The 23,527-nt window shown below is 43.6% G+C and overlaps 1 protein-coding gene across 1 annotated transcript in view; it reads right to left on the bottom strand.

Annotated features, from left to right (window-relative positions):
- The window catches only part of adgrd2 (adhesion G protein-coupled receptor D2), a 49,600-nt gene extending 49,052 nt beyond the window's left edge, over positions 1–548 (bottom strand). The window contains exon 1 of the mRNA XM_086169865.1: positions 93–548. Within this exon, the coding sequence (XP_086025991.1) occupies positions 93–137 (45 nt within the window). The 5' untranslated portion in view covers positions 138–548. The remainder of the gene's footprint in view (positions 1–92) is intronic.
- Positions 549–23,527: the final 22,979 nt, after the last annotated feature.

Below are 23,527 nucleotides of genomic sequence, written 5' to 3'. Positions count from 1 at the left end.
GTATGTATTTCAGTATCACACATTTTTTAGAAAAGCAGCATGTTCATTTTCATATTATATGATTTATATATATATGAGGAGATAACCATTACCACAGCAATAAAAAGTACAAGTCCGGCATGCAGGGTTCTGTTCATCTCTACATCTGTTTGGCTAACTTTGGTAAAATAACAATTCCACTGTTGCTAGATGTCGGTTTCCAAGAACAAAACTCTGTATCAATGTACACAAATAGGTTGAGTAGAGACTCGAGTTATTCTAATCCAGTTTGTAACGTTGAACATCAAAAGAATCACATGATAACAGGTAGTTCCCATTGTACGCGATAGTGTTGGTCTTGAGACTTGGCTGCTCTTTTAGTCAATGCAGTTTATCCATAACAGCAGAGTGCTCCTTCCTGATCTGTCAAGAACTTCCGCCAGTATGGGTCGGTCGAAGCCTGCTCCATCCAGATTTATCAGTTGGATCAGTTGTAGCGACGAGGATATCCAGCAGAAGGTTTTCAGACATGGAATGAACCGTCAATCCCCCGCGTCTCGGTCCAAGTCTATCCCTTCTCTCTTTCCTCCTTGCTCCCTTCAGAATGGCAAGATCCCTCCCTCTTTAGCACCCTGAAGCCGTTTGCTTTTGTCATGCAAATGCTGTCATTTTTTTAGAAGCCTACTTACGCAAGCAGTGTCAAGCATTTGGCACTGAGAGTTCATCAAGACCAGCAGGGTAGCAGACATTTTTACCGCTAAGTCTTATTTATGTCTTCTACAAGACTCTCTAAAGTTAATTTGGGCATCTGTTTTATTGCTGTACTCCATAGTCAGTAAAAGATTAGCACCACTCAAGCAGTCATTGCACGGTAAACTGTAAAGTTTGGCTGACGCTATGCATGGCATGCTTTCAAACCTCTTGCATGTTTTTGACACAAAGGCTAAGTTTGACTTGGTTGTCCCATCTGACATACTGCTTTTTCCTCACTTGCATACTGACATATTGGTCCAAAAACAACTACAAGGATCTCTCCGAAGACAGCCTTTCTGTCCTAGCTTGCATCACAGTGCACCCACACCACTGTACAAGATGAACCGTGAGATCAGTTCTTCTAATAGCCAGACTTGTTGGATTAAAGAGGTATATGTAATTTACAAGCAATTTTCTTTACTATCTAAAGGTCCAGGTCATATACAGTAAATTTGACAGTTTGGAAAGTAAAAGTTTGTATACATGAATGATATAATTTGACTTAGAAGCATTCTAATATATATATATATATATGTGTATATTCTTAACCTGCAATTGATTGGTGGACAATCCAGGGTGCATCCCCATGACCCCTGTGCAGGATAATGGATGAATATAAGCCTAACACAGGATGATGTTCATTAGATCATAATACTCTGTATAAATCACATTTCTTTGAAATGATAACATTTTTAGACCCGAATGTTATCTGCAAATGACAAGACTGCTTTTATTTTGTCCAAGTGCCGTGCTGGTTTTCACGAGTCACTGTGGTAACAGTGCAGTTGTGGGAATTACTATACTTGTAAAAGCCAGTGATTCTGAATGCACTTGCCTAGGATGGATTAAAACAAAGGGACCAATCATCTTGTTCTCTGAACACCTGGTGCTAATCTAATAAATGTGGTTTGGCTAAAACATCCTGCAACTTTTCACTGATATTGTCTGATATTTGGCATTAGATACACATCAGATACTCCCATGGTTAGCTGCATGACTGCATGGAATAATATGCTATCTATTATTGCTCAGTGTCACAGATCTAGGTTAGGCATGGTGCCTCAGTACTCTCACTACACTTTTTGTTGTATGCTAAACTCCAAGTAATTTAAAGACATGCAACAAAACTCACTGCCTAAGGGTGAAATCAGAGATTGTAGTTATGCTCATGATTAAATATGCAAATAAATGTTTTTTTCATATCAGTATAAATAAGTCTCTAGAGAAATTTTTAACTGTACAATTCACATTTTAAAATTATGTTGATCTATATTTCAAGTGATAATTTACATGTTAATGTATATGACGAGTGCAAAGGCAAATAAGGGAAATAAAGGCATGTATGATAAGTTATTTTGGGTTTTTGGATGGATTGGTGGGATGACCAATAGCAGTTCAAGTCTAAGTGCTGGAATTAATAAGGAAACCAAGTTGACCGAAAAGACTCTGATATGGAATAGAATCTCGAGTTTATATTCAAATATATTTTAAGCAGGTTATTGTGTTGTCAAAACTGAATAAATATACCGTGTTCTTTTGCGCACCAAGAAGCATTTTTATTTCAGATTTTGTTTTTAGCAACTAGTCTGAACAGGCTCATGGAATGAGGCTTCTCCTTGAGTAGTATGGAATAGTATGGAACCTGTGAACCTTTGACCTCCCTGGCTGCTGTATACACACTGTGTATCTGATTGACAATTGTCACCTATCATCTAATAATCATTATATTTATTTCTAGAATATTTGTTATGTTCATTTGACCACATAGAATCACAGGTCATTTACATGAACACTAGTTTTAGTACGAACTGTCCCTTTGCCCACAACATAGCGATCCAGACAAAGTCTGGATGAGTCAAATGCAACCATTAGTATTCCATCTGGTTTTCATCCAAAGTTTGAAAAACTGGACAAGTGCCACCGCACACAAAGCCTCTTTCAGGCTGGGACTCCTTGGCATTACTCTCCCTTGTGCCCTCTTCCAGATTCCTAACAAACCATAACTTTTTCTTGCAGTTATGCCAGGACTGCAAGCAGTTGCCATGGGTTCCATGAAGTAGAACCACAGATCATGACCTAATAGTGCATGTAGATATGAATGCTTTCCATATTTATCAGTCTTTGCAAAGTGAAACTAGTCAACAAGTGAACTAGAGAACAATTGAATGTGCAGTCTACTTAGCAAGACTGAATGAATGATTTCAAGTCAAAGTCAACTTTATGGTCAATACTCACATACGTTCACACATACACAGCAAAAATCGCATTACTCTAAGACCCACAGTCCAAAAGTACAAAAATATTATCATTTATCACAGTGAACAACAACAGTTAATGCTGTTAGATATGGCTAGGTTTGATTTTTAAAGTGTGTGTGTGTGTGTGTGTGTGTGTGTGTGTGTGTGTGGGGGGTTAGGGTTAGGGTTGTAGTTGAGCTTCCTAACAGTCTGGTGGATGAAGCTGTCCTTCAGTTTGCTGGTCTTGGCCCACAGACTCCACAGTCCCTTCCTGATGACAGCAGACTGAAAAAGCTGTGAGACGGATGCGAGGGATTACTTGTAATACGAAAGGCCTTGCAGGTGAGGCAGGTGTTGTGGATGTCCTACAGGGAAATGAGAGAGGCAACGACAATCTTCCCAGCCGATCTCACTTCGCGTTGGAGGCTCTTGCGGTAGGATACAGTGCAGGCGCTGTACCATGTTGTGATGCAGCTGGTCAGGATGCTCTCGATGGTGTCCCTGTTGAAGGTGGTCATGATGGAGGGTGGAGCTCTGGCTCTCCACAGCTTGGGGAGGAAATACTTGGTGTGCTTTCTTCGCTAGCGATGCAGTGTTCGGGGTCCAGGAGAGGTCCTCTGATGCATGCACACCCAGGAACTTGGTGCTGCTCACCCTCTCCACCAGAGCATCGTTGATGGTTGAAGTGTATGCTGGGTGCTCTCTCTCCTGAAGTCCACAGCAATGTCTTTCATCACCTCCATGTTGAGAGAGAGATTGTCTGCGTACTTGATTATAAGCGTTGGAGGTGTGCGTTGGTGTGCTGTCGTGCTGTCGGTCGAGCGTTCAACCAATTTACAAACTGGTATGGGTCCAGGGAGGGTTGGGGGTCGACTTGATGGTCTCCATGAACAGCCGCTCAAAGCATTTCATGAGGACTGGAGTGAGTGAAAGTGGGTGAGTTCCCCCACAGAGTCTCAGTAAACAGCCAGGCATGTTGTCAGGACGGCTGAAACGGTGGGCTATCCTTATTGAGTACTGCCTCTTAGTCGTCCTGATACCAAATGTAGAATATTGACTGTGGACACAGTAATATTGAACAGTTAACCATATATGTTTACTTGCAATCTGCACATGCGCAGACTCGCTGTAGGCGGGGCTTATGTCTGTTGGTACGAATTGCTATCATAACCTGTGCTCTGCTCTTCAGTAAAAATAACTAAGTTCTACTCTAATATCTCCGGTCGCACATGTCTAACCCCCCTGTACTGTCATATTACGATGTTCATAAACCTGTGACACTGACATGTGATGCTTCGCAATTTGGACTTGGTGCAGCATGCCTGCAGGAAGGCAAACCTGTAGCTTATGCCTCACGTACCCTCACGGACAAGCCAGCGCGGACTCGAGCCTACATTCTCTTGAACCTAGCCGGACCCGAAGCCATCGAGCGGGAAAGGTCTTTCGTATACGCGGCGGAGGTGCGCGAAAATGGCGCCGACGATGGACGTGTCCTCGTTCCCGCGGAGTCAAAGGAGGATCCTGAATGCCTCAAAAGAAAGTTCAGAGAAATGTGCAATCCCCAGACAAACGTGACGATGGAACGGCACAAGTTTAACACGCGCAATCAAAAGGCTGGTGAGACTATTGAATCATGTTGTGTTTTGAGTAAAAGAGATGCGACCGGAGATATTAGAGTAGAACTTAGTTATTTTTACTGAAGAGCAGAGCACAGGTTATGATAGCAATTCGTACCAACAGACATAAGCCCCGCCTACAGCGAGTCTGCGCATGTGCAGATTGCAAGTAAACATATATGGTTAACTGTTCAATATTACTGTGTCCACAGTCAATATTCTACACCAAAGGCTGTCCTCAGGCCAACTGGGTCCCTGGCTTCGAAGGCAGTATTCAGAGCCTATCAGAGGGGAAAAAGGGGAAAAAATGCATATAGAGAGGAAAAAATGCATATAGAGCATATAGAGAGATACCAACCAAGAGACCAACACTTGTGTGGCTTATGTTACAACATGTTCTAATATTAAGGTATTTTACATTTCAGTAGAGTTTAAGAAATTGCTTTGTTATATTTAGTCATATGATATCCATGAAATTTGACCACTGCATTTAACAAAGCACAGATGAACCATGAGAAGAAAGCCGCCATATGAGCAGCACCTTGCTCAACAATGCTTTGGCAAGCTAGGAGGAGTACAGGAAGCACGGGAATCAAACCAGGAATGTTCAGTGCAAAGACGCTTAAACCCCATGAGCTATGTGGCCCCATTGAGATATCCAATAAACATGGTGCAAGTTGTTGGACTATGGGAGGAAACTAGTGATTCCTAAGGATATTAATGCAGACTATGGGAGAACATGCAAACTCCCCAAGACAGCGCCCCTTTAACCAGAGACCTTTTCTGCAAGACAGAAGTGTGCCACAGTGCAATCTTATCTGCACTATTATAATTGAATAAAGAGCCCCAGAAACCCAAATAATACCACCTAGATTATCTGCTTGTCTGCTTGGATTCCCTTCATATACTATATCTTCCTTCAACAGTCCAATAAATCAAGGCTCTAAAATGTCAAAAGGTATGAATGAGAGAATTAATTGTTGACTGTCTATACAGGTATGTAGCTGTGTGATGGACTGGTGATTGGTCCAGGTTAAATGCTTGCCCATGCCCAGTGGCAGCTGGAATTGCCTTAATCACAACTGTGTCCCCTTGTTCAGGATTAGCAGAATACACAATAAATTCATTGATGCAACAACTGCTCTGATTCAGTGTACAGACAAAATAATGCAAAACGTTTTTTGCTGCTAAAATAAATAAGACCAAATAAAATTGCATAACTTTGATGACAAAGACAGCGAGATAAAGCCAGCAATCACTTCAGCAATCTGGAGGGAAAATGGAAAACATGAAAACATGTCTGGGTCAAATAAGAGTCTGTGAACTGTCCCATGAAAACAGCAGCAATCAACAGAAACATGAAGAGCAAGGCTAAACCCAGAGCAACATGTGGAAGCAGGCCTGACATACTTCACTCCAAGCTTACAAGACTGCTGTGAAAACACCCTGTGAAAGTCCAAGGCCTGCACTCTTAACTTGCCCAAATATGGCCAGTTGTTTCACGTACCAGTTTATAAATATAAAGTATTAAACATGGATATATTAAGTGACAATCTTGACCTCACTGCATGGATAATATTTCTGGAAAATACATATTAAAAAAGTATATATATATATATATATATATACATATATGGGGAAACAAAAATATAGTATTTATATATGTATATTTAGCGTTCCTGGTTCACTTTGCTCAGGGGTCACTTCTGTGTGGATGCTCTGTCCGTGTCTGGGTGGGTTTCCTCTGAGTTCTCCAGTTTCCTCCCTCAATCCAAAAACTTATATAGATATATTGAAACGTGACTCACTTGGAGCAGGGCAGAAGATATAACAACTGCAATGCTACTACACCAGCAATTCCTGATTTTTGTGAAATAAAAGATGAGAGAAACATGGGTGCTACAAAACCCACCATCTAAGCAAAACAGTTGCTCTGTGTTGTAATATCTGTAAGAAAAACAACTGTCACAATAAGAAACGAATGCGCTATATTGTGCCTCATACATGGTACTAAAATGCAAGGTCAGCAAAGACCTTCTCATGTCTAGGAAGCTTCCCATGTGTGGAGAAAATCTGAGGATCCAGCTGCAACCTCCACCATCATACTTTCTCCACTCTTAGTGAAGAATGGTGTCATAAATCCCAAGAAAACATCATAGACAAACAAGAGACCCCAAACAACGAGATTAGGTATCAAGCCCTAAGAAGCAAAGAGACCCTGATCACAATGGCTGCTGCCAGAATCCTGGGGGAAAAACACACCTACCAAGGCTAAGACCCTGTTTATATGGCAATTTTTTGGGGTGAACACAATAAACTCAAACTCCTTGGGGATGTTTTATATATGCAGTAGTTTCTACCTTTTTGTAACGCCAAGACAGGAGTTGTGTCTATGCAAACCTGTTTTGGTTCATCACAAATCCAATCGTTAACCTGGCCTGTGTGCTGGAGTGTTTCTGATGTTTCCAAGGGAGATAATTTTGGTACTATTTGAAAAAAACAACTGAATACAAAGCAGAACATTGTCGTGCAAATGGGGTGTCAGAGTAAAAATGCCAGATTCATCTCTACTGGAGGATGTGAGCATGGCACATGTGAGTATTCCCAAAGAAGCTGTCATGGAGAACAATCAGCTGATGTATGCTCTGGCAACAGTCACCCTACAAAAATACTTGCAGTATAAGCAGGGGAGCACTCCATGCAGGAAAAGACTGGAGATCAAGATCGCAGCCATAATGAAAGAGGTCATCGTGCAAATAAGCTTTATAAAGTTGTTGAGATGAGGAAGAAGGTGCACCCGAGAAGCAAGAGGACAACGAAGCTGAAGAAATACCAGGTCCTCAAGGAGGAGTTGGAGAAGATGTGGAGTGCTCATGTCACTAGGAGCAGTAAGCCCCAAGCTTGGAGAAAGGCTCTTGTAGATCATGGGATGATCTTACACAGAATCCAATAGCCACACACAGACACAAGACTCCGCACCAAAAGAAATATGGGTCGTCAACCAGGATGACTCAAAAGGAGGGAGCCAGGGAACAAAAGTTACGGGAACAAGTGGGAGGAGAAACAGGCAGACTAGGTGGGAGCACGCTAGGCTGGAACAAATGGACAAGTCGCAGTAGACCAGGTTTGAAAAGGTAGCATTGCACTGATGGGCGTTGAATAATAATAAGGGTCTTGGCATTATATCTCGTCTGAGGAGAGGCTGGTCAGGTGACAGATGGCCAAGAGAAATCGCTGGCATACACCAGCAAGAGGAAAGAACGGGGACCCAAGTGAAATGGGAGAGAGTAGCAACCCGGCAGGGTGTACTGGTTTACGTCGACAGGAAGGAAGGACTGAGGGTACAGCAGAGGCACGGATGTCCACAATCGAGTGTGGGAGGGGAGAGGACATGGGAAATTGAAACAGCACGAACAGGATATTGAAATGAAGTCAGTACGTATGACCCAGCAACCGGGGGACCAAAGCGCCAGCTTTTAAGCTATCCCTGATTGCCAGTAACAAACATCAACTGTGCGCCCCCCATCCCCAACGCAAGGCCATCCGCAGCATGTGTGCATATATGTATGTGGCAGCCATATATATCTGCCACATATATCTGCCACATATACCTGCCATATATATATATATATAGTTTCTTTATATAAGATGCCAAAAAATTCCTGCTTACATTTTGTAATTTAGTGTAAAAATATAAGAAAAAACTGTGCATTTATTTGTTTTACGAAAAGTTGAGAATTTTCAAGATCCAACCTAATTAAGATGAACACATATACTTAAACACACGGTCCGGGGTTAGTAATGCAGGATCAGATTTTTTGTCTGGTGGATGTTTGGGGGGGTCATGGGTTTTGAGCACAGAGGCCCATCTGTTGATCCTTGCATGACCATCAGCTGTGAGTTCAAGTTGTAGACTTGTCCAAGTGAATGAAAATCACATATTTTAGATGAACAAATGTGTGACCAGGTGTTTTGAGGTTGTTCAGTGTCATCAGTAAGCTTCATCATTCTGCCATTTTTTGTGTTAAGACCAAATCTGAAAGTTGCAAGGCTCCTCCTAATAAATAGAACTTCTGTTTTTCTCTGGTCATCTGAGTAATATGTCCCACTTCTCACATGAATTCAACAAATGCCTTTGAGCTTTTCTCTTTTCATCTGCAGATTTGGCCCCAGCAAAAGAGGCCCCAGCTAATTGACCTCCTCCTCCTCCTCCTTCCCCCCTCTACCTCTCCTTCCACCAAGCTATTTTCCTTCACTGTAACTCCACCGCCTGCCACTTCCACCCAGTGTATTCCCATGGCAACCTGGGAATTCTAAGGATGGTATGGAAACGTCAAACACTTGGTGGACTTTGCATCGCTGCAGACAAAAGACCAGTGACCTAGATGCAGAGGGAGGATGAAGCTCTTTCCCAGAAGAGCAGGTCGCAGCAGAACAGGGACACAGACATAGTTGAATCCCCCCCTCAACACGCCTTTTTCTTTTAGTCTTCATCTACCACCATCTCACAAAGCGGTTTACACATTTACGGGGGTTAAGTGTATTAATATGCTTACTGAAGATTTCTCCAAGGCTCAATGCCCATAAATCTGGAGGCAAAAATGCTGAGATACTGCCTTGTAAACCAACATTCTTGGCTGGTCAGCAATCAGGGGCTACGTTTGCCCTGCCTAATCTGGCAACAGCAGATAGCCTTTATAGCCGCCCCCTAGCCATCAATCAGCCCCGCTACTGAAGACTGTTCAACAGCAGTGAGGGGTCATGCTGTCACCACAGCGACCGCCTGTAAAAGAAGCCATATAAACGATATAGGACTTTTTTTTTGCATGAAACAAAAAGCAGATGACAGAGTGAGAGAGGAATGGGCTAGTCCTCTGTTAGTTGTGTCTTCTTTGGACAAAATTGGGGTCCAGCTGTGACATTATTGACCTGAGTCAACCTCAACATCCTCTATAATCTCTTCAATGCTGGCTCTTTTTTTCAATATTGATAAATGAGCTTACTAATTTGTAGTTGTATGAGGCATTATAAAGCACTTATTGGAATATTTTAGTAACTGATATCTGTGTGACATTTTGTGTGCTGTGTTGTCTCCATTTTTTTATCATGCTGTCACACAGTTACATTATTATTCATTCATTCATATATATATCACATATTCTGCACTAACAGTCACAGGGATGCTAGAGGCGGTCTCAGTTGTCATTGGGCCAGAGCTGGGGTAACCCTGGACAGGTTGCCAGTTGATCGCAGAGCCACATATAGAGACAAACATTGATTCTTTCACTTATCTGGATGACTTCAGTCATCTGGAAGCTGCCCCAGACCACCCAGATACTGTCTCAACTCCTCCCTGTTAACCATACAACACACTTCCTTTTTCAGCTTCCACCACTCCGTCCTCTGCTCTGTCTTTGTCCTCCTTAAATTCCTTAGCACCAGAGTCATTGTACAAACCACCATCCTATCCTGTCTGGCTACACTATCATCCTCTACTACTTTGCAGTCACTTATTTCCTTCATTTGACGTCATCTATACAAGATGTAGTCTACCTCTGTGCTCCTATAAGCGCACAAGCCAGTTACCTTTTTTTCTTTCTGGAAGGATGCATTTACTACAGCCATTTCCATCCTTTTTGGAGAGCCCACGGCCATCTGTCCCTCCGTGTTTCTATCCTGTATACCAAACTGGCCCATCACATGTTCGTCTTTTGTGGCTTGCATCAACATGTCCATTGGAGTCTGCACCATTTGCCACACTCAGCTCTTAGAAAATTCTCTGAATCACTTTATCTAAATCATTCAAGGATTTCTCCTTCACTTCTAACTCACATCCCACCTGTGGGGCATGTCCAATTGACTCATCACTCTATCTGACAGTCTTTTTATCTCCAGATCATTCCTAACAAACTCCTCCTTCAACATAACCTCTATTCCTCTTCTCTTCCTATCAGTACCATGATAAATCAACTTCAGTCCTGCTCCTAAGTTTCTAGCCCAGCAATCATTCTCCTAGAAACATAACACCTTCCTTCTTTGCAATCATGCCATCCAACTCAAGCTTTTCCTGTCAATGTCCCAAAATTCATAGTCCCTACTCTAAGTCCTAGTCTTCGCTTTCCTCTTCGCTCTCTGCTTACAATCATGCCTTCCTCCTCTTCTCCTTCGACCCATAGTAGCTCAATTTCCACTGGCGCCCCTGTACTGTAGGTTATTGACACCAGTAGAAGTTTTTGACTTGGGACTCTACAGATCTGGAACAGAAGTAATATTTTTTTTGATTTTAATATTTAGTTTGTCACAAGTTTAAAGTTGTATGCCCTGTGTTCACCCTTTGCATAAGTCTAGGACTGGGGCTGGCTCGAGGAGACTGACTTTGAAAGATGTGTCCTTTTTGTTGCTTTGTTGTTGCTTTTTTTTAGGCTCTTCACCGATAATATTAAATGCAGCTAATCTGGTAAACATAGCTGTCCCTTTGTGTATTTGCTGGTGTCTGGTCATTTGGAGATGATGGATGCATCCACTGACTCCAATCAGTTAATGGAGTCAATACGCCTTGAGTTAAACAATGGACCCTGGGCAATTGATGTCAACCTGGCAGAGCTGATAGGAAAATCGGTTTTATCAACACACTATGTAGTAACAATACATTATGTAACTATTTAACAAGGTATGTTAAAATCCTTTGATCATAAAATAACATCGTTATTATATATTTATCAGTTTAATACTGTTGGGTTCCGGGGTTGTTGGTCTTTTCAGCTCTTCACCAGAGAGCATAGTCAAGCACCAGCCATGCAGGAGGCTGGATTCTAGCAGGTGTACAGTGCAGACCTGCGAATCATCAGGCTTCGCCAGGCTGGGCTAAAGAGGAGTCTGCTGGCAGCCCTCATGGCCAGATTGCTGTCAGGAGTGGGTACCTTCACATGGACCCCTCTGCCGGATTCCATTCCTCTCCCGGATTCCTCATTCCAGAATTCTACATCTCGCCTTTACTCGCACATTCCAAGTTCCTGAGACTTCTGTGACTCTGATCGCCTTTCCTTGTTAGCCTTGTTAGCTCCTGAGACTTCCGTGACACGACCCCTGAGGCAACCTGGATCCAGCACAGTCATTTGTTTACTTCCTTTGTAAATATATCCCTCAAAACAACTTACCTCCTCAGAGGCACCCTCCAAAATCATGACCAATATACAGTATATACAATTCTCAATTTGATTTTTAATAACTCAACAAACTAATGCCTTAAACCATACAGACATTAAAACAATTAAGCAAAATGCATTTCATTTATCAATGCCCTTAACTGACATTGATTAGGCTGAATTATATTGTAATGGTGTGCAATTAATAAAGGATACAGGGGGAAGAATGTGAATAAACAGAGGTGTTGAGAGATGATCCACTTGCCAAACACAGATGAACTATTTCAATTTGACCTACTGACACCATGTGGTAAAATGTTGCACTGCTTGGCCTTCAGTTTCTTCTTTGTGTTGTGTTGGTATTGAAATGGTATAATTTGCACTTTCTGGTGAATGTGAACTCTGAAATATTTTAGGTAAGATTGCTGCAACTGTATTTTTTAATTTGTATGCATAAGGAAAGAAAAAAAGAGGCAAATTGGTCTTTCACATAACTATGAAAAGACCAAAAATGCACTTCCTAGCTAAGTATTTGAAAGGGTCTTTCAATCTAAATGAAAATACATTTCAGTATTCTTCAAAAAGTTTTTAAAATTGTTCGAATGAAATGACAACTGAACGTCAGTGGTCATTAAGTCGTCACATCTCATCTTAAAACAGTCTTCGAACACAAACATTCGGTTTATTAAGCACTTAGTCGCACTCAGACCAGAGTGTTAGATTTTGAAACATAATCTTGTGTGAGGGTCTTGTAATCTGATAGGGTACTTTGGGTTCCTGCTTTTTAGAATTGACAAGGCAGGAGGACAGCTCAGTCAGCCTTTTATGTATTTAGTCATTTTTACAACTGCTGAAGCCCATTCAAGTGGCTAGTCAGTCACAGCTTTGACACCAACTGACATTGAACTATACAATTACATTATAAGACAGAAATAACTAAACAAAACCAACCTCATGGAAAACCCTCTTTTAATACAAGACCTTGGTCTTCACCCCACAACCCACAATCACTGTCTCATTTGTATGACTCACCGCTTCGCCATTCACATCCCAGAGGCCACCAAGGATGCAACAATATATTTTCTAATAATTAATTTTGAATTAAATTTTGTTTTTCTTTAACCATCATCTATGCCATCAAGTGGCAAGCAAAATAACTTGCTACTAAGTATTAAAACAATATTAATTATCATCATGACAATTAATATATATTCTTGTTTGTCTGTGTGTCAACGTTTTATCTTAATCAAAGGTTTAAAAAGTTTTTTTTTTATTATTATTTATCTCCAGTCGAGAAATTTCAAACAATGGTGGGTAAGTAGAAAGTAAAAACAAACAGACCCATAAAAAGCAAGTCCCCTTCTTGGATCCAGGAGGTGCAGTGTGGTATTCATCCTGGCCGTGGACCTGCTCTAAACCCTTTGCAAGGTTTACATTTGTTTTGTGGAACTGGGGGAGCGATTGGAACATGTCCTGCGGGGACTCCCGGGGGGTTGGGGTGAATCTGGGAGTATGGGGTATTGAACCCTGTTTTCCAGGCTGTTCAGTCCTTGTATGATTGCAGTCAGAACATTGCTGGTTGTAAGTCGGATTTGTTGCCTGTGAGGGTTGTGCTCCACCAGATTCAGATTTACAGATTTGGTTCATAACTTTTAATTTCTAGGTGTAGCCAGGATGTCGAGGGGATCCGGTTTGTTGGCCTCAAGATTGGATGTCTACTTTTTTGTATTATGTGCTTGTGTTGGCTTCATCAGACAGTAATTGCCAGCTCTCGCTGGAGCGCTTCGCAGCCAAATGTGAGGCGGCTGGGATAATGAAGAGTACCTCTACATCAAAGACCATGGTTTTCAGACAGAAAAAGGTGGAGTGCCCAGTCAAGGTCAGGGAGGAAGTCCTTTCTCGAGTGGAGAAATATTCCTGTTCAAGTATCTCAGGGTCTTGTTCATGAATGAGGGAAAGATTGAACAGGGGATCAACTGGCATATCGGTGCAGCATCTACAGTGATCTTGACTCACCGGTCCACACCAGTATGTCTTAGTGAAGAAGGAGCCGAGCCAAAAGACGAAGCTTTCAATTTACAATATACTCTCACCTATGGTTACGTGCTGTGGGTTGTGACTGAAAGAACAAGTTTCGTAGATCTGCGGTTGGAATGAGTTTTCTCTGCAACTCCAGGTGTCCAGGCTCTCCTTTCGAGATAGGATGAGGAGTTTGGCCACCTGGGAGGGGCACAGAGTAGAGTTGGTGCACCTCTACAGTGAGTCAGATGAGGTGTCTTGGACATCTGGTCAGGATGCCTCATGGACACCATTCTGGTGAGGTGTTCTGGGCATGTACAACCAGGAAGAGGTCCCAGGATGACCTAGGACACACTTGATGGACTTTGTTTGTAGGCAGGCCTGGGAACGTCAAAACCATATCAAAATTATTTTCAACCAGTTGTGGGCATATTTATAAATGTGTGTTTCTGGTTGCTTCAAAAAGTCTTCAATTTCATCAAATGGGTTCATGAATAAAATGCGCTGTGACAGGAAGAGAAGTCATTTTCTAATTGTCTCATTATGCTGTCAAACTCCAACTCCATTAATTAAAAGACATCAGGCATCAATCAGTCGGGTGTTAACTGACCCGCCATTCGATGATCCAGATGGTGTATATCAGGATTCGGTGGACGCCTCATCACCGTACACCTTATAGCCTCAGAACACCAGGTTGAGGAACCAAAACACTTTACTGACGTGGTAATTTTACGCAAAAAGTCCTGCAATACAAAGTCCTTTACAAGTGGCTGGTGAGACACAGAATGCCGAACATAGATCTTGATATATTCCAGAGGATGGGTAAATAAATCAACTCATTGAGAATACTGGTGAACATGATGTGACTCTACAACAAAGAATGTATAGTCAAAAATCATGAGTCAAAAATACTTGGCAAATACATTTGGCATTTGCTGCCTTGTTTTTGATACCTCATTAAACAGAATAATATCTTCAGGACAAATGTCATGTCCAGTTTAAAGTTGAACCATTTACATAATTTACCAAAAGAAAAACAAAGTTAAATAATGATCTCTTTTATCCCACCAAAAGTCAAAATCTATTTTCTGTGAATGCATGGAAGTCACAAATATCTTCACTTGAGTTACTGTTTTAATCCATAAAATCAACTTTATCTGAATGAATGAATAGACATTGAGAAGCTAACTTATATACAGAAATGCAAAGAAAAGACGAGATCTAAGCACAGTAAGATCTACTTCATAAATTTGGTTTTCACAATGGAAATTCTACAAACGCCACTTGGTGGTGCTCTAATATAAGTTTTGTAGTTGTTATTGCCATGTTTGCATGCATGTGTGTGTGTGTGTGTGTGTGTGTGTGTGTGTGTGTGTGTGTATTGGTTTGCAAGAGCCCAGAAGGAGCTGTCAAAGCATCCATCCCAGTCGTCCTGGCGTCTCTCCCCTGATCAGAGTGCAGGCGGCTCTCCTCTTCCAGCCGTACCTGCCATGAACTGCAGCCAGACGACAGAGGAGGAGGCAATTACAGTAGCATGCAATGGGAAACAGATGTGCAATTACAGAACAGAGGTTTACACTTAGCCCACTCATTACCCCAGTGTTGTCGCCCTGATCCACAATGCAATCAGCAGCAACCACACGCACAAGCACATGCACAAAGCTAATTAAGTCTTCATCACACCCAAAGAGCTTACAAGAGCTGATCATCACAAACACAAGTCAGAGTCAAATCCTGTGCTTGTCACCAGACAATTCATCAGGGCAAACATTACTCTCCATTATAGTGATATATTTTAGGGGTGCCTGGTCTCAAGTCTGAATGAATCATCATGCAGGATATCAAACTGTTAATATTTCACTGGTACCCTTGATGTTGGTTGCATTTGAAAATTAGCTTCCTGTTTGTCAGTCAGGGGTCGCCAGTCCCTTATAAATTCCACAAACCATATTCACTTTTTTGAATCACTGAGCTTACACTAGTGGACTACTGTCCCATTAGCGCCCACAGGCAGATTGTGCCAGACAATTCTCAAACTCAGAATGCTCGACAGCTGTGGCTTGTGTCTGGTGGAGGCCCAAGTGGTCTCCGTGAAGAACGATTGAAGATCAGGTAATTTCTCAAGGACCATACACGGTCCCATCTAATTGCTGGTATGCTCTGGGAAACAGCCCTTTTTGTTCTGCCTGGGGCAACATATTCCCCCTAGTACTCTCTGACATAGGCCCTGTTTTTTAGTTGTTTTAGGTGGCACTGAGTTTGAGGTATGACAGAGGGTTGTTGTTTGGTAGCATCTAGTCTCTTGGTCTTCTACTTTTTCTTTATTGCCAGCTATTATCAGAACTCAAGGTTCATACTGTACCGTTCACACATCTCTGTCATCCATCTTGATTCCCCTCTAGCTGTGACCTCCATTTTGGCTAAAGATGCAACACCACTGGGAGTACTGGGCCTTTGTCTCTGTTGACCCTCATGGAACAAGGCAGCTTTAGTCAAACCATTACAGTCAGTCAGTCATTACATTACAGTCATTTGACAGACGCTTTTATCCTAAGCGAATTACAAAAAATTCAATTCAGTCACCAAAGATCCAAAGTACCAGTATTCAGAAGTTAGGAGTGACCGACTCTACCCAATAGCCATCTCAGAACCATGATGTATTCCTGGTTCTTACGGTCTATCCAAAATAGGAAGGCTGCTTTGTTCTCTCCAGCTAGTGCTGCCACTCCTCCAGAGCCAGTTTTACTGCTGGGAGCTTTCAGTTACCGATGTCATAATTCTTCTCAGCTAAAGAGAGATGGTGGGAGAAAAAAAAAACATGGATAGAGCTTCTGATTGTTGACTGAGTGCTGGGACAGTACAACGCCTCCACCAACATCTGATACATCCACCTCCACTACGAGTTGTTGCTCTGCGTCAGGAACCTGATGATTGGTGCCAAGTTGAAATGTCCCTGCAATGTCCAAAAGGCAGTATCTGCAGACTCAAACAGTCAAAAGAGAGACTTTGAGGATGTCAGGTCTGTGAAGTTGGCAGTGATGCAGCTGTAACTGTGGATGAAGCCTCTGTAAAAGTTGACAAATCCACCATAGCTGGATCAAATTAAGATAAGACAAGACAAGATAAGACATTAAACAATAAACAATAAACAATAAACAATAAACAATAAACAATAAACAATAAACAATAAACAATAAACATAAATATGAATATAATGACAGTTGTAGGTAGTGACCAGTAGTGCAGATGGAACTCCGGCCTGTCTGCTATCATAAACTGCTAGAGGGTCTTGAGGATCCCACTACAGACACTGTATTTCCTCAGTTTCCTCAGGTAGAACATCTTGCTCTGACATTTCTTGTAGAGGGAATCTATGTTATGAGTCCAATCCAGTTCATTGTTAATTTGAACACCAAGGTACTTACATGAGTCCACCCTCTCCTCACCCTGGATGGTGGTTGGTGGAGATATTCTTTGGTTCTTCCAGAAGTCTACCACCACCACCTTGGTCTTAGTGATGTTGAGTTGAAGATGGTTCTGATTGCTCCACTCAGCAAAACTCGCATCCAGACCTCTATACTCCTCCTCATCCTTATGATTGATTCATCCAACTAAAGAAGAGTTATCTGAGAACTTTTGTTGGTGGCAGGAACAAGAATCATGGTGGAAGTCTGGGGTGAAGACGGTGAAGATGAATAGAGACAGGAAAATACCTTTGGACACTACACACCATGGCCTCAGATACATAGCTATCCACCTTGACATACTGAGGCCGTCCTCTGACACAGTCCAAGATCCATGCAGTGATGTCAGGGTGAAGTTACATACCCAGCAGCCTGTCTTAGGAGGATGGGTTGGGTGCTGTTGAAGGTACTGGAGGAGTTAAAGAAAGTAACTCTCACAGTGTTTGCTGGACCCTCAAGGTGAGACTGGGAACCTGTGTGTGAGGAAGATGATCGCTTTCTCCACACTGTGTGCTGCCTATATGCAAACTGCAGGGGATCCAGGAAAGCAGATAGCCATTTCCTCAGGTGCTGAGGACGACCCACTTAAATAACTTGATGACATATGAAGTTGGTATCACTGTAGTCATTGAGAGCGCTTGGATGTCCTTTCTTTGGTATTGGGACATTGCAGGAGGTCATCCAGAGGTCAGGTACCTCGACCAACCTCAGAGAGAGGTTGAAGAGGTGCTAAAAGATTCCAGCAAGCTACCCAGCACACACCCTGAGGAACCTTGGACTGATATTGTTCGCCCCACTGGCTTTATTCTGCCTCAGCCTGGAGAACTCCCTCTGCACCTGGCTGGTGGTTAAGGATGGGGCAGTGGGATGATGGGGTGAGGGAGTGGGCTGTCCGTAGAAGCTGCCGATGGGTATGGGACGTGGGGCTGAGCAGTGGCTGTGTGTGTGTTAATAATCGGGGGATGGGATGGACAGGTGAGGAAGGCTGTTCGTGCAAGCTGCTGTGGCAGGGGGAGGGGGGTCGGTTGTGGCTGTGTTTGTGTTTGGAGGGATGGGAACGGCGGGGGCTGCCCATAGTAGCTGCTGGTGGCCGGGGCTGGGGGTGGGGGAGTGGGGGAATGGGGTAAAGCAGAGCCTACAGCAGTGGTGTGAGTGGGTGCAGAGGTGGGGGATGGGGGCCCAGATCCATACTCTTAATTCACCAGGGTCATGTCAAACCTATTGAAGAGTAGTTTTAGCTCTGCAGCAAATTCTGGGCCACCTTTGACTCCAGGTGTGGCTTCCCCAAAGCCTGTTATCCTCTTCATCTCAATCCGACCTGTGTTGTTTTGCTCCATCTTTGCCTCTACCTTCTCCTTGTAGTTGTTTTTTGTATCCCTGAGTCCGAGTTGCCCAGAGGGGGGAGAGGGGAAGAATTGTATGCATCCCTCATGTATCCAGGAGGTCCAGGGTTTTATTCTCTCCTGTTGTGCAGTCTACATATTGGTTGAAGGTTGGGAGAATGGGATGGAGAGAGACATGGTTGAAGTCCGTGTTGACCAGGATAAGAGTGCTGGTGTGGTACGTCTGTAGTTCTGAGATGACTGTGTAGAGTGGATGACTTCACTGCTGTGGCCACTGATGGGGGAAGACTGCTGGTGCATTTGTGAGGCCAAACAGCATCACCAAATATTCATTAGGTCCAGTGAGTGTGAATCTTAAACAGAATTTGTCCCCCTCTCGGATGCAAACAAGGTTGTAAGAATTATGGAAATCGAGCTTTGGGAAAATCACTGCCCACCTGGAGTAACTGAAAACCCTAAGAGATGAGGTTAAAGAGGGTACTGATTCTTGATGATAATATTGTTTAGTCACCAGTAATTGATACAGGGGTGCAGGGTCTTTCCTAACAGGAAGGAGGAGCTTCACTTGGAATTATGGACATATTTTCAGGGGGAAGATTTGGCTATCATGTGACTCAACCAGATATCCTTGTTTACTGGGGAGCCCTGTTTTCAAATGGGCAGTGGAAAATAAAATGGCTGGCTTGACCACAGTAGAAGTAGAGGTTCTTTTGGCAACAGAATGTACTGTGATAGGGGGTGTATGGACCCAATCTGACCTCCCAGAATGCCTGAAGAGTATTCCTCAAGGGCAGCTCATAAATATTGTCAATTGTGATCTGCAACACTGGTGCACATGACTGTGCATTCTGGTTACAAGACCAAAAGCACCCCAATACCCTCTTAAACCTGAAGAAATTGGTGGAATCAAGCCAATGTTCAAATCCCTACTCAATGCAAGACCCTCTGCAGACTCACCTCTTTCTACTCCTGTGTTCCTGGTAAAGAAAATACAAGGTCGTGGAGAACCAATGGAATGGAGATTCGTCCAGTATCTGCAAGTAGTAAATGCCACAGTCCAAGCAAGAACCCCGATAGTTCCAAATCCTCACACCATTCTGTCTCAAATCCCAAAGGCGTCCAAATGGTTTTCTGTCATTGACCTCTCCAATGTCTTCTTCAGTGCTCAAGTTGGGCACTTGATGTTTGACGGCAAACCATACACGTTCACCAGGCTATGCCAAGCTGTGTCGGAAACTGCCACCATGGATAGATAGCCCATGAAAGCCCCAGTGGCATCTTTTCACTCCAGTAAGCTGTCTCTTCAAGCAGTCACACAGACTCTCCTGTGCTGTCAGCTGTCCTTTTTACAGTGGTTTCTGGACAAGTCCAGATTCTCAGAATCATGAAACACGGGACGTGATGGTAAACTTTCCATTGTGCCATTCGATGGTACGCATATGAGGTTTGCCTTGATGTTGAGAGTGGCGTAAGAGTTGTATCTCAGGTGTGGGGAAGCTGTAAATTTTGTGAGACATCATCAGTACTATACCATAAAGGGATATTTTAAACTCAAAATCTTTAATTCTTTCTTTCTTCCAGTGCAAGAGTGAGAGAGGGAGGAGGAGATTGAAAGTGTCATTTTTGGCTATTTTGGGCCAGTTTTTCATCCATTTTAGCATCCATCCATCCATTGTCTACCCCTTCTCCAGGATCAGGTTGCGGGGGCAGCAGCCGAAACAGAGAAGCCCTCCCTGGCGGGGAAGGAGCCTGAGCTAAGAGCTAGATATAGTGTAGCTCAAGTATAACCTCAATGACAGCTCGGGCTCTGGAACCAAGCCTTTCAAGAGTGGTTGGACTCTTTTCCACTCTGGAGTTGTCCCTGGTGAGAATCCCCAGGCAGATGTGGGGGTATTGATTGTCCCCTGTCTCAGTGTGTGCATGTTTGGGTTCGACCTGGTGGACAAGGGTAGCCTTCCTCCGCCTTTGGGTTGGGGGACAGGTTCTGATTGTTGTGTGTGACCGTGCCCTAAACATCAAGTCAGACTACCCGACCTTTTTGGTGTCCCTAGAGGGGCTGCTAGAAAGCACTCTTGTTGGGACTCCCTCGTCTTACTGGGGACTTCAACACTCATGTGGGCTGTGACAGCAAGACCTGGAAGGGCGTGACTGGGAGGAGCAGGGCCCTGACATGAACCTGAGTTGTGATCTGTTACTGGACTTCTGTGCTCGCCATGGACTATCCATAATGAACACCATTTACAGAGATAAAGGTGTGCACATATGCACCCGGCAACAGCATATCTTATGCCACAGTTCAATGATCAACTTTATAGTCGTATCATGGGAGCTGAGGCCAGATGTTCTGGACACTCGGGGAAAGAGAGGATGGAGCTATCAACTGATCACGTGGAGGTGAGCTGGCTCCAATGGTGGGGAAGGACGCCAGTCAGACCTGGCAGACCCAAATGCATTGTGAGCATCTGTTGGGAACATGTGGCAGAGATCCCTGTCAGAAAAAGTTTTAACTCCCACCTCCAGCAGAGCTTCAACCATGTTCCATGGAGGCAGTGGACATTGAGTCCGTCTGAGTTGGCTATGTTCCGTGTCTCCAATGTTGAGGCAGCAGCCCGTGGCTATCATCGTAAGGTGATCAGTGCCTGTCGAGGCGGTAACTCCTGAACCTGTTGGTGGACCCTGGCGGTGGTGGATGCCGTCAAGCTGAAAAAGGAGTCCTACTGAGCCTTGCTGGCCTTTGGGGCTCCTAAGGCAGCTGACAGGTGGTTTGTGGTTGATGGTTGCTGCAGCAAATAGTTGGCTGTGGGAAGAGATTGGTGAGGGGATGGAGATTTGAAGATGGTTGGCTGCTGACCTCTAACCGGCATGTTGTGAATCTGTGGAAGGAATACTTCCAAGGTCTCCTGAATCCCAATAACACACCTTCAAACAAGGTAGTAGAGTCAGGGGACTCTGGGGTGGACTCACCTATTTCAAAACTTCCATCGTGGGACGGGACGTTTCTGAAAGTAAGACCGTTACATCCTTTGAAACGCCAGAAACAGGAGAGCGTCCAAGGGTTTCCAGATGTATGGCTGATATAACTATTGTGGATAAACTTGAGTTGAAAAGCTAGATAAGCAAGGGAGACATCATGGAGCGTGGTTCATGGACTGTCACTACTTCAGTTTTTTGGAAGCAAAAAACTCCTAAAATGACTGAATTACTTTTTAAATCAATCTTTCATGTGAAAGTTAAAGTTATTGATTACTTTAGTGACCAGGAAAAAATCATTTAATCTGTCAATGCCATGAGCAAAATGTCAAATATAGACCCTTTGGATAAAAAGAAAGAATAGCGTAAAAAAAAAAAAAAGATATCCACTTTTAAGGAAGTTAATGAGAGACATAGCTGCTTGGGCCAGGAAGTTATATGATCATGTATGGCTTTTTCACCACTCCGCTGTTTTTTAGCGTCCACTAGTGTTTTTTTGTCTCCTCTCCATTTCTGCCTCCAGTTCCTTAGAATTGGCTCTTTAAAGATAAATGGTTGGCCAGACAGAAATAAGAGATGGCTAACTTCTGAGATTTGTGGCCAGAAAAAGCTAGAAGTGCTTTTTTTTTTTTTTTTTTTTACTAAAAACACACACAGCTTAGCAGGACGGGATTGCCTGGGGGTCATGGTGGGATTGTCCCTACTACTAGCCATTGAACTAATTAGTGCAGGTGTAGCTATGCACGATGCTTGGTCAAATTGTTGCACAGGGCTTAGTCAGCTGTTTGTGGTTTGACAAGGAATATGACAAGGCTGCCACCTCTTAGGACAGCACTATGCTTTGGCCATTGAGCCTTTTCTGTCTTTGCTTAGGAAGCAGCTCCATGGCTTTTCTTTTCCTAGGAAAAGTACACACAAGCACTCTTTAAGTTTGTTTGCCTACGGTAACATGTGAATGTAGTCATATACATTCAGGATGATTTCCGGGATCTAATGAATGCTCTCTCTGTAAAGGAAGGCAAGCTTTGCACAGATGAGTTGGGAAAAGGGCAAAGCTCTGCTACTGGGTCAATGGAGTGGCCAGACATTGCCTACTCACCCTGCTGACCTATTTATTACCCTCCGACTAAGCATGCTTGCATGTTGGGGTTCGACCTGGGGGAAGAGAGGGTAACCTCCCTCCGCCTTTGGGTGGGGTGCCGGGTTCTGACTGTTTTTTGTGGCTATTCACCCAACAGCAGTTCAGTGTACCCACCCTTCTTGGGATCCACAGAGGGGCTGCTAGAGAGTGCTTCTACTGGGGACTCCCTCGTTCTATTGGGAGATTTTAATGCTACTGGGCAACGGCAGTGTGACTTGGAAGGGTGTAATTGTGATTTGACTCCAATGGTGGGGGAGGATGGTGGTCACACCTGGCAGACCCAAACGTAACAAGGGTCTGCTGGGAATGTCTGACAGAATTCTGTGTCAGAGGGTGTTTCAACTACCACCCTCAACAGAACTATAATCACGTCCCAATGGAGGCAGGGCCATGCAGTCCATTGTCAAAGTGGCAGATTGGGGCTGTGAGCTGTGGTCCTAGAGGGGGCATGGGAGTTTGCCCAACCAGTCTACATGTGTTTTGTGGATCTGGATAAGGCACTGGACCGTGTCCCACAGGCAATCATGTGGGGGGGGGGTACTCTGGGAATATTGGGTACCGAACCCCTTCATACGGGCTGTTTGGTCCCTGTATGACCGGTGTCTGAACTTGGTCTGCATTGTAGGTTTTAAGTTAAATTCTTTTCTGGTGAGAGCTTGACTCCTCCAGGGCGGCCCTTTGTCAGAGATTCTGTTCATAACTTTGATGGACAGAATTTCTAGGTGCTTCCAGGGTGTTGAGAGGATACGGTTTGGTGGCTGCAGGATTGAGTCTCTGCTTTTTGCAGATGATGTGGTTCTGATGGCTTCATCTGTTCATGATCACCTGGTCTCATTGGAGCGGTTCGCAGTAAATGGGAA

The sequence above is a fragment of the Fistularia commersonii genome, chromosome 22 (genome assembly GCF_037954325.1).
Source record: "Fistularia commersonii isolate RoL2024-O1a breed Wild chromosome 22, RoL_Fcom_v1.0, whole genome shotgun sequence".
NCBI lineage: Eukaryota > Metazoa > Chordata > Actinopteri > Syngnathiformes > Fistulariidae > Fistularia > Fistularia commersonii.
Note: the sequence above shows the minus strand (reverse complement) of the source record. Positions and strands in the feature narration are given on the sequence as shown.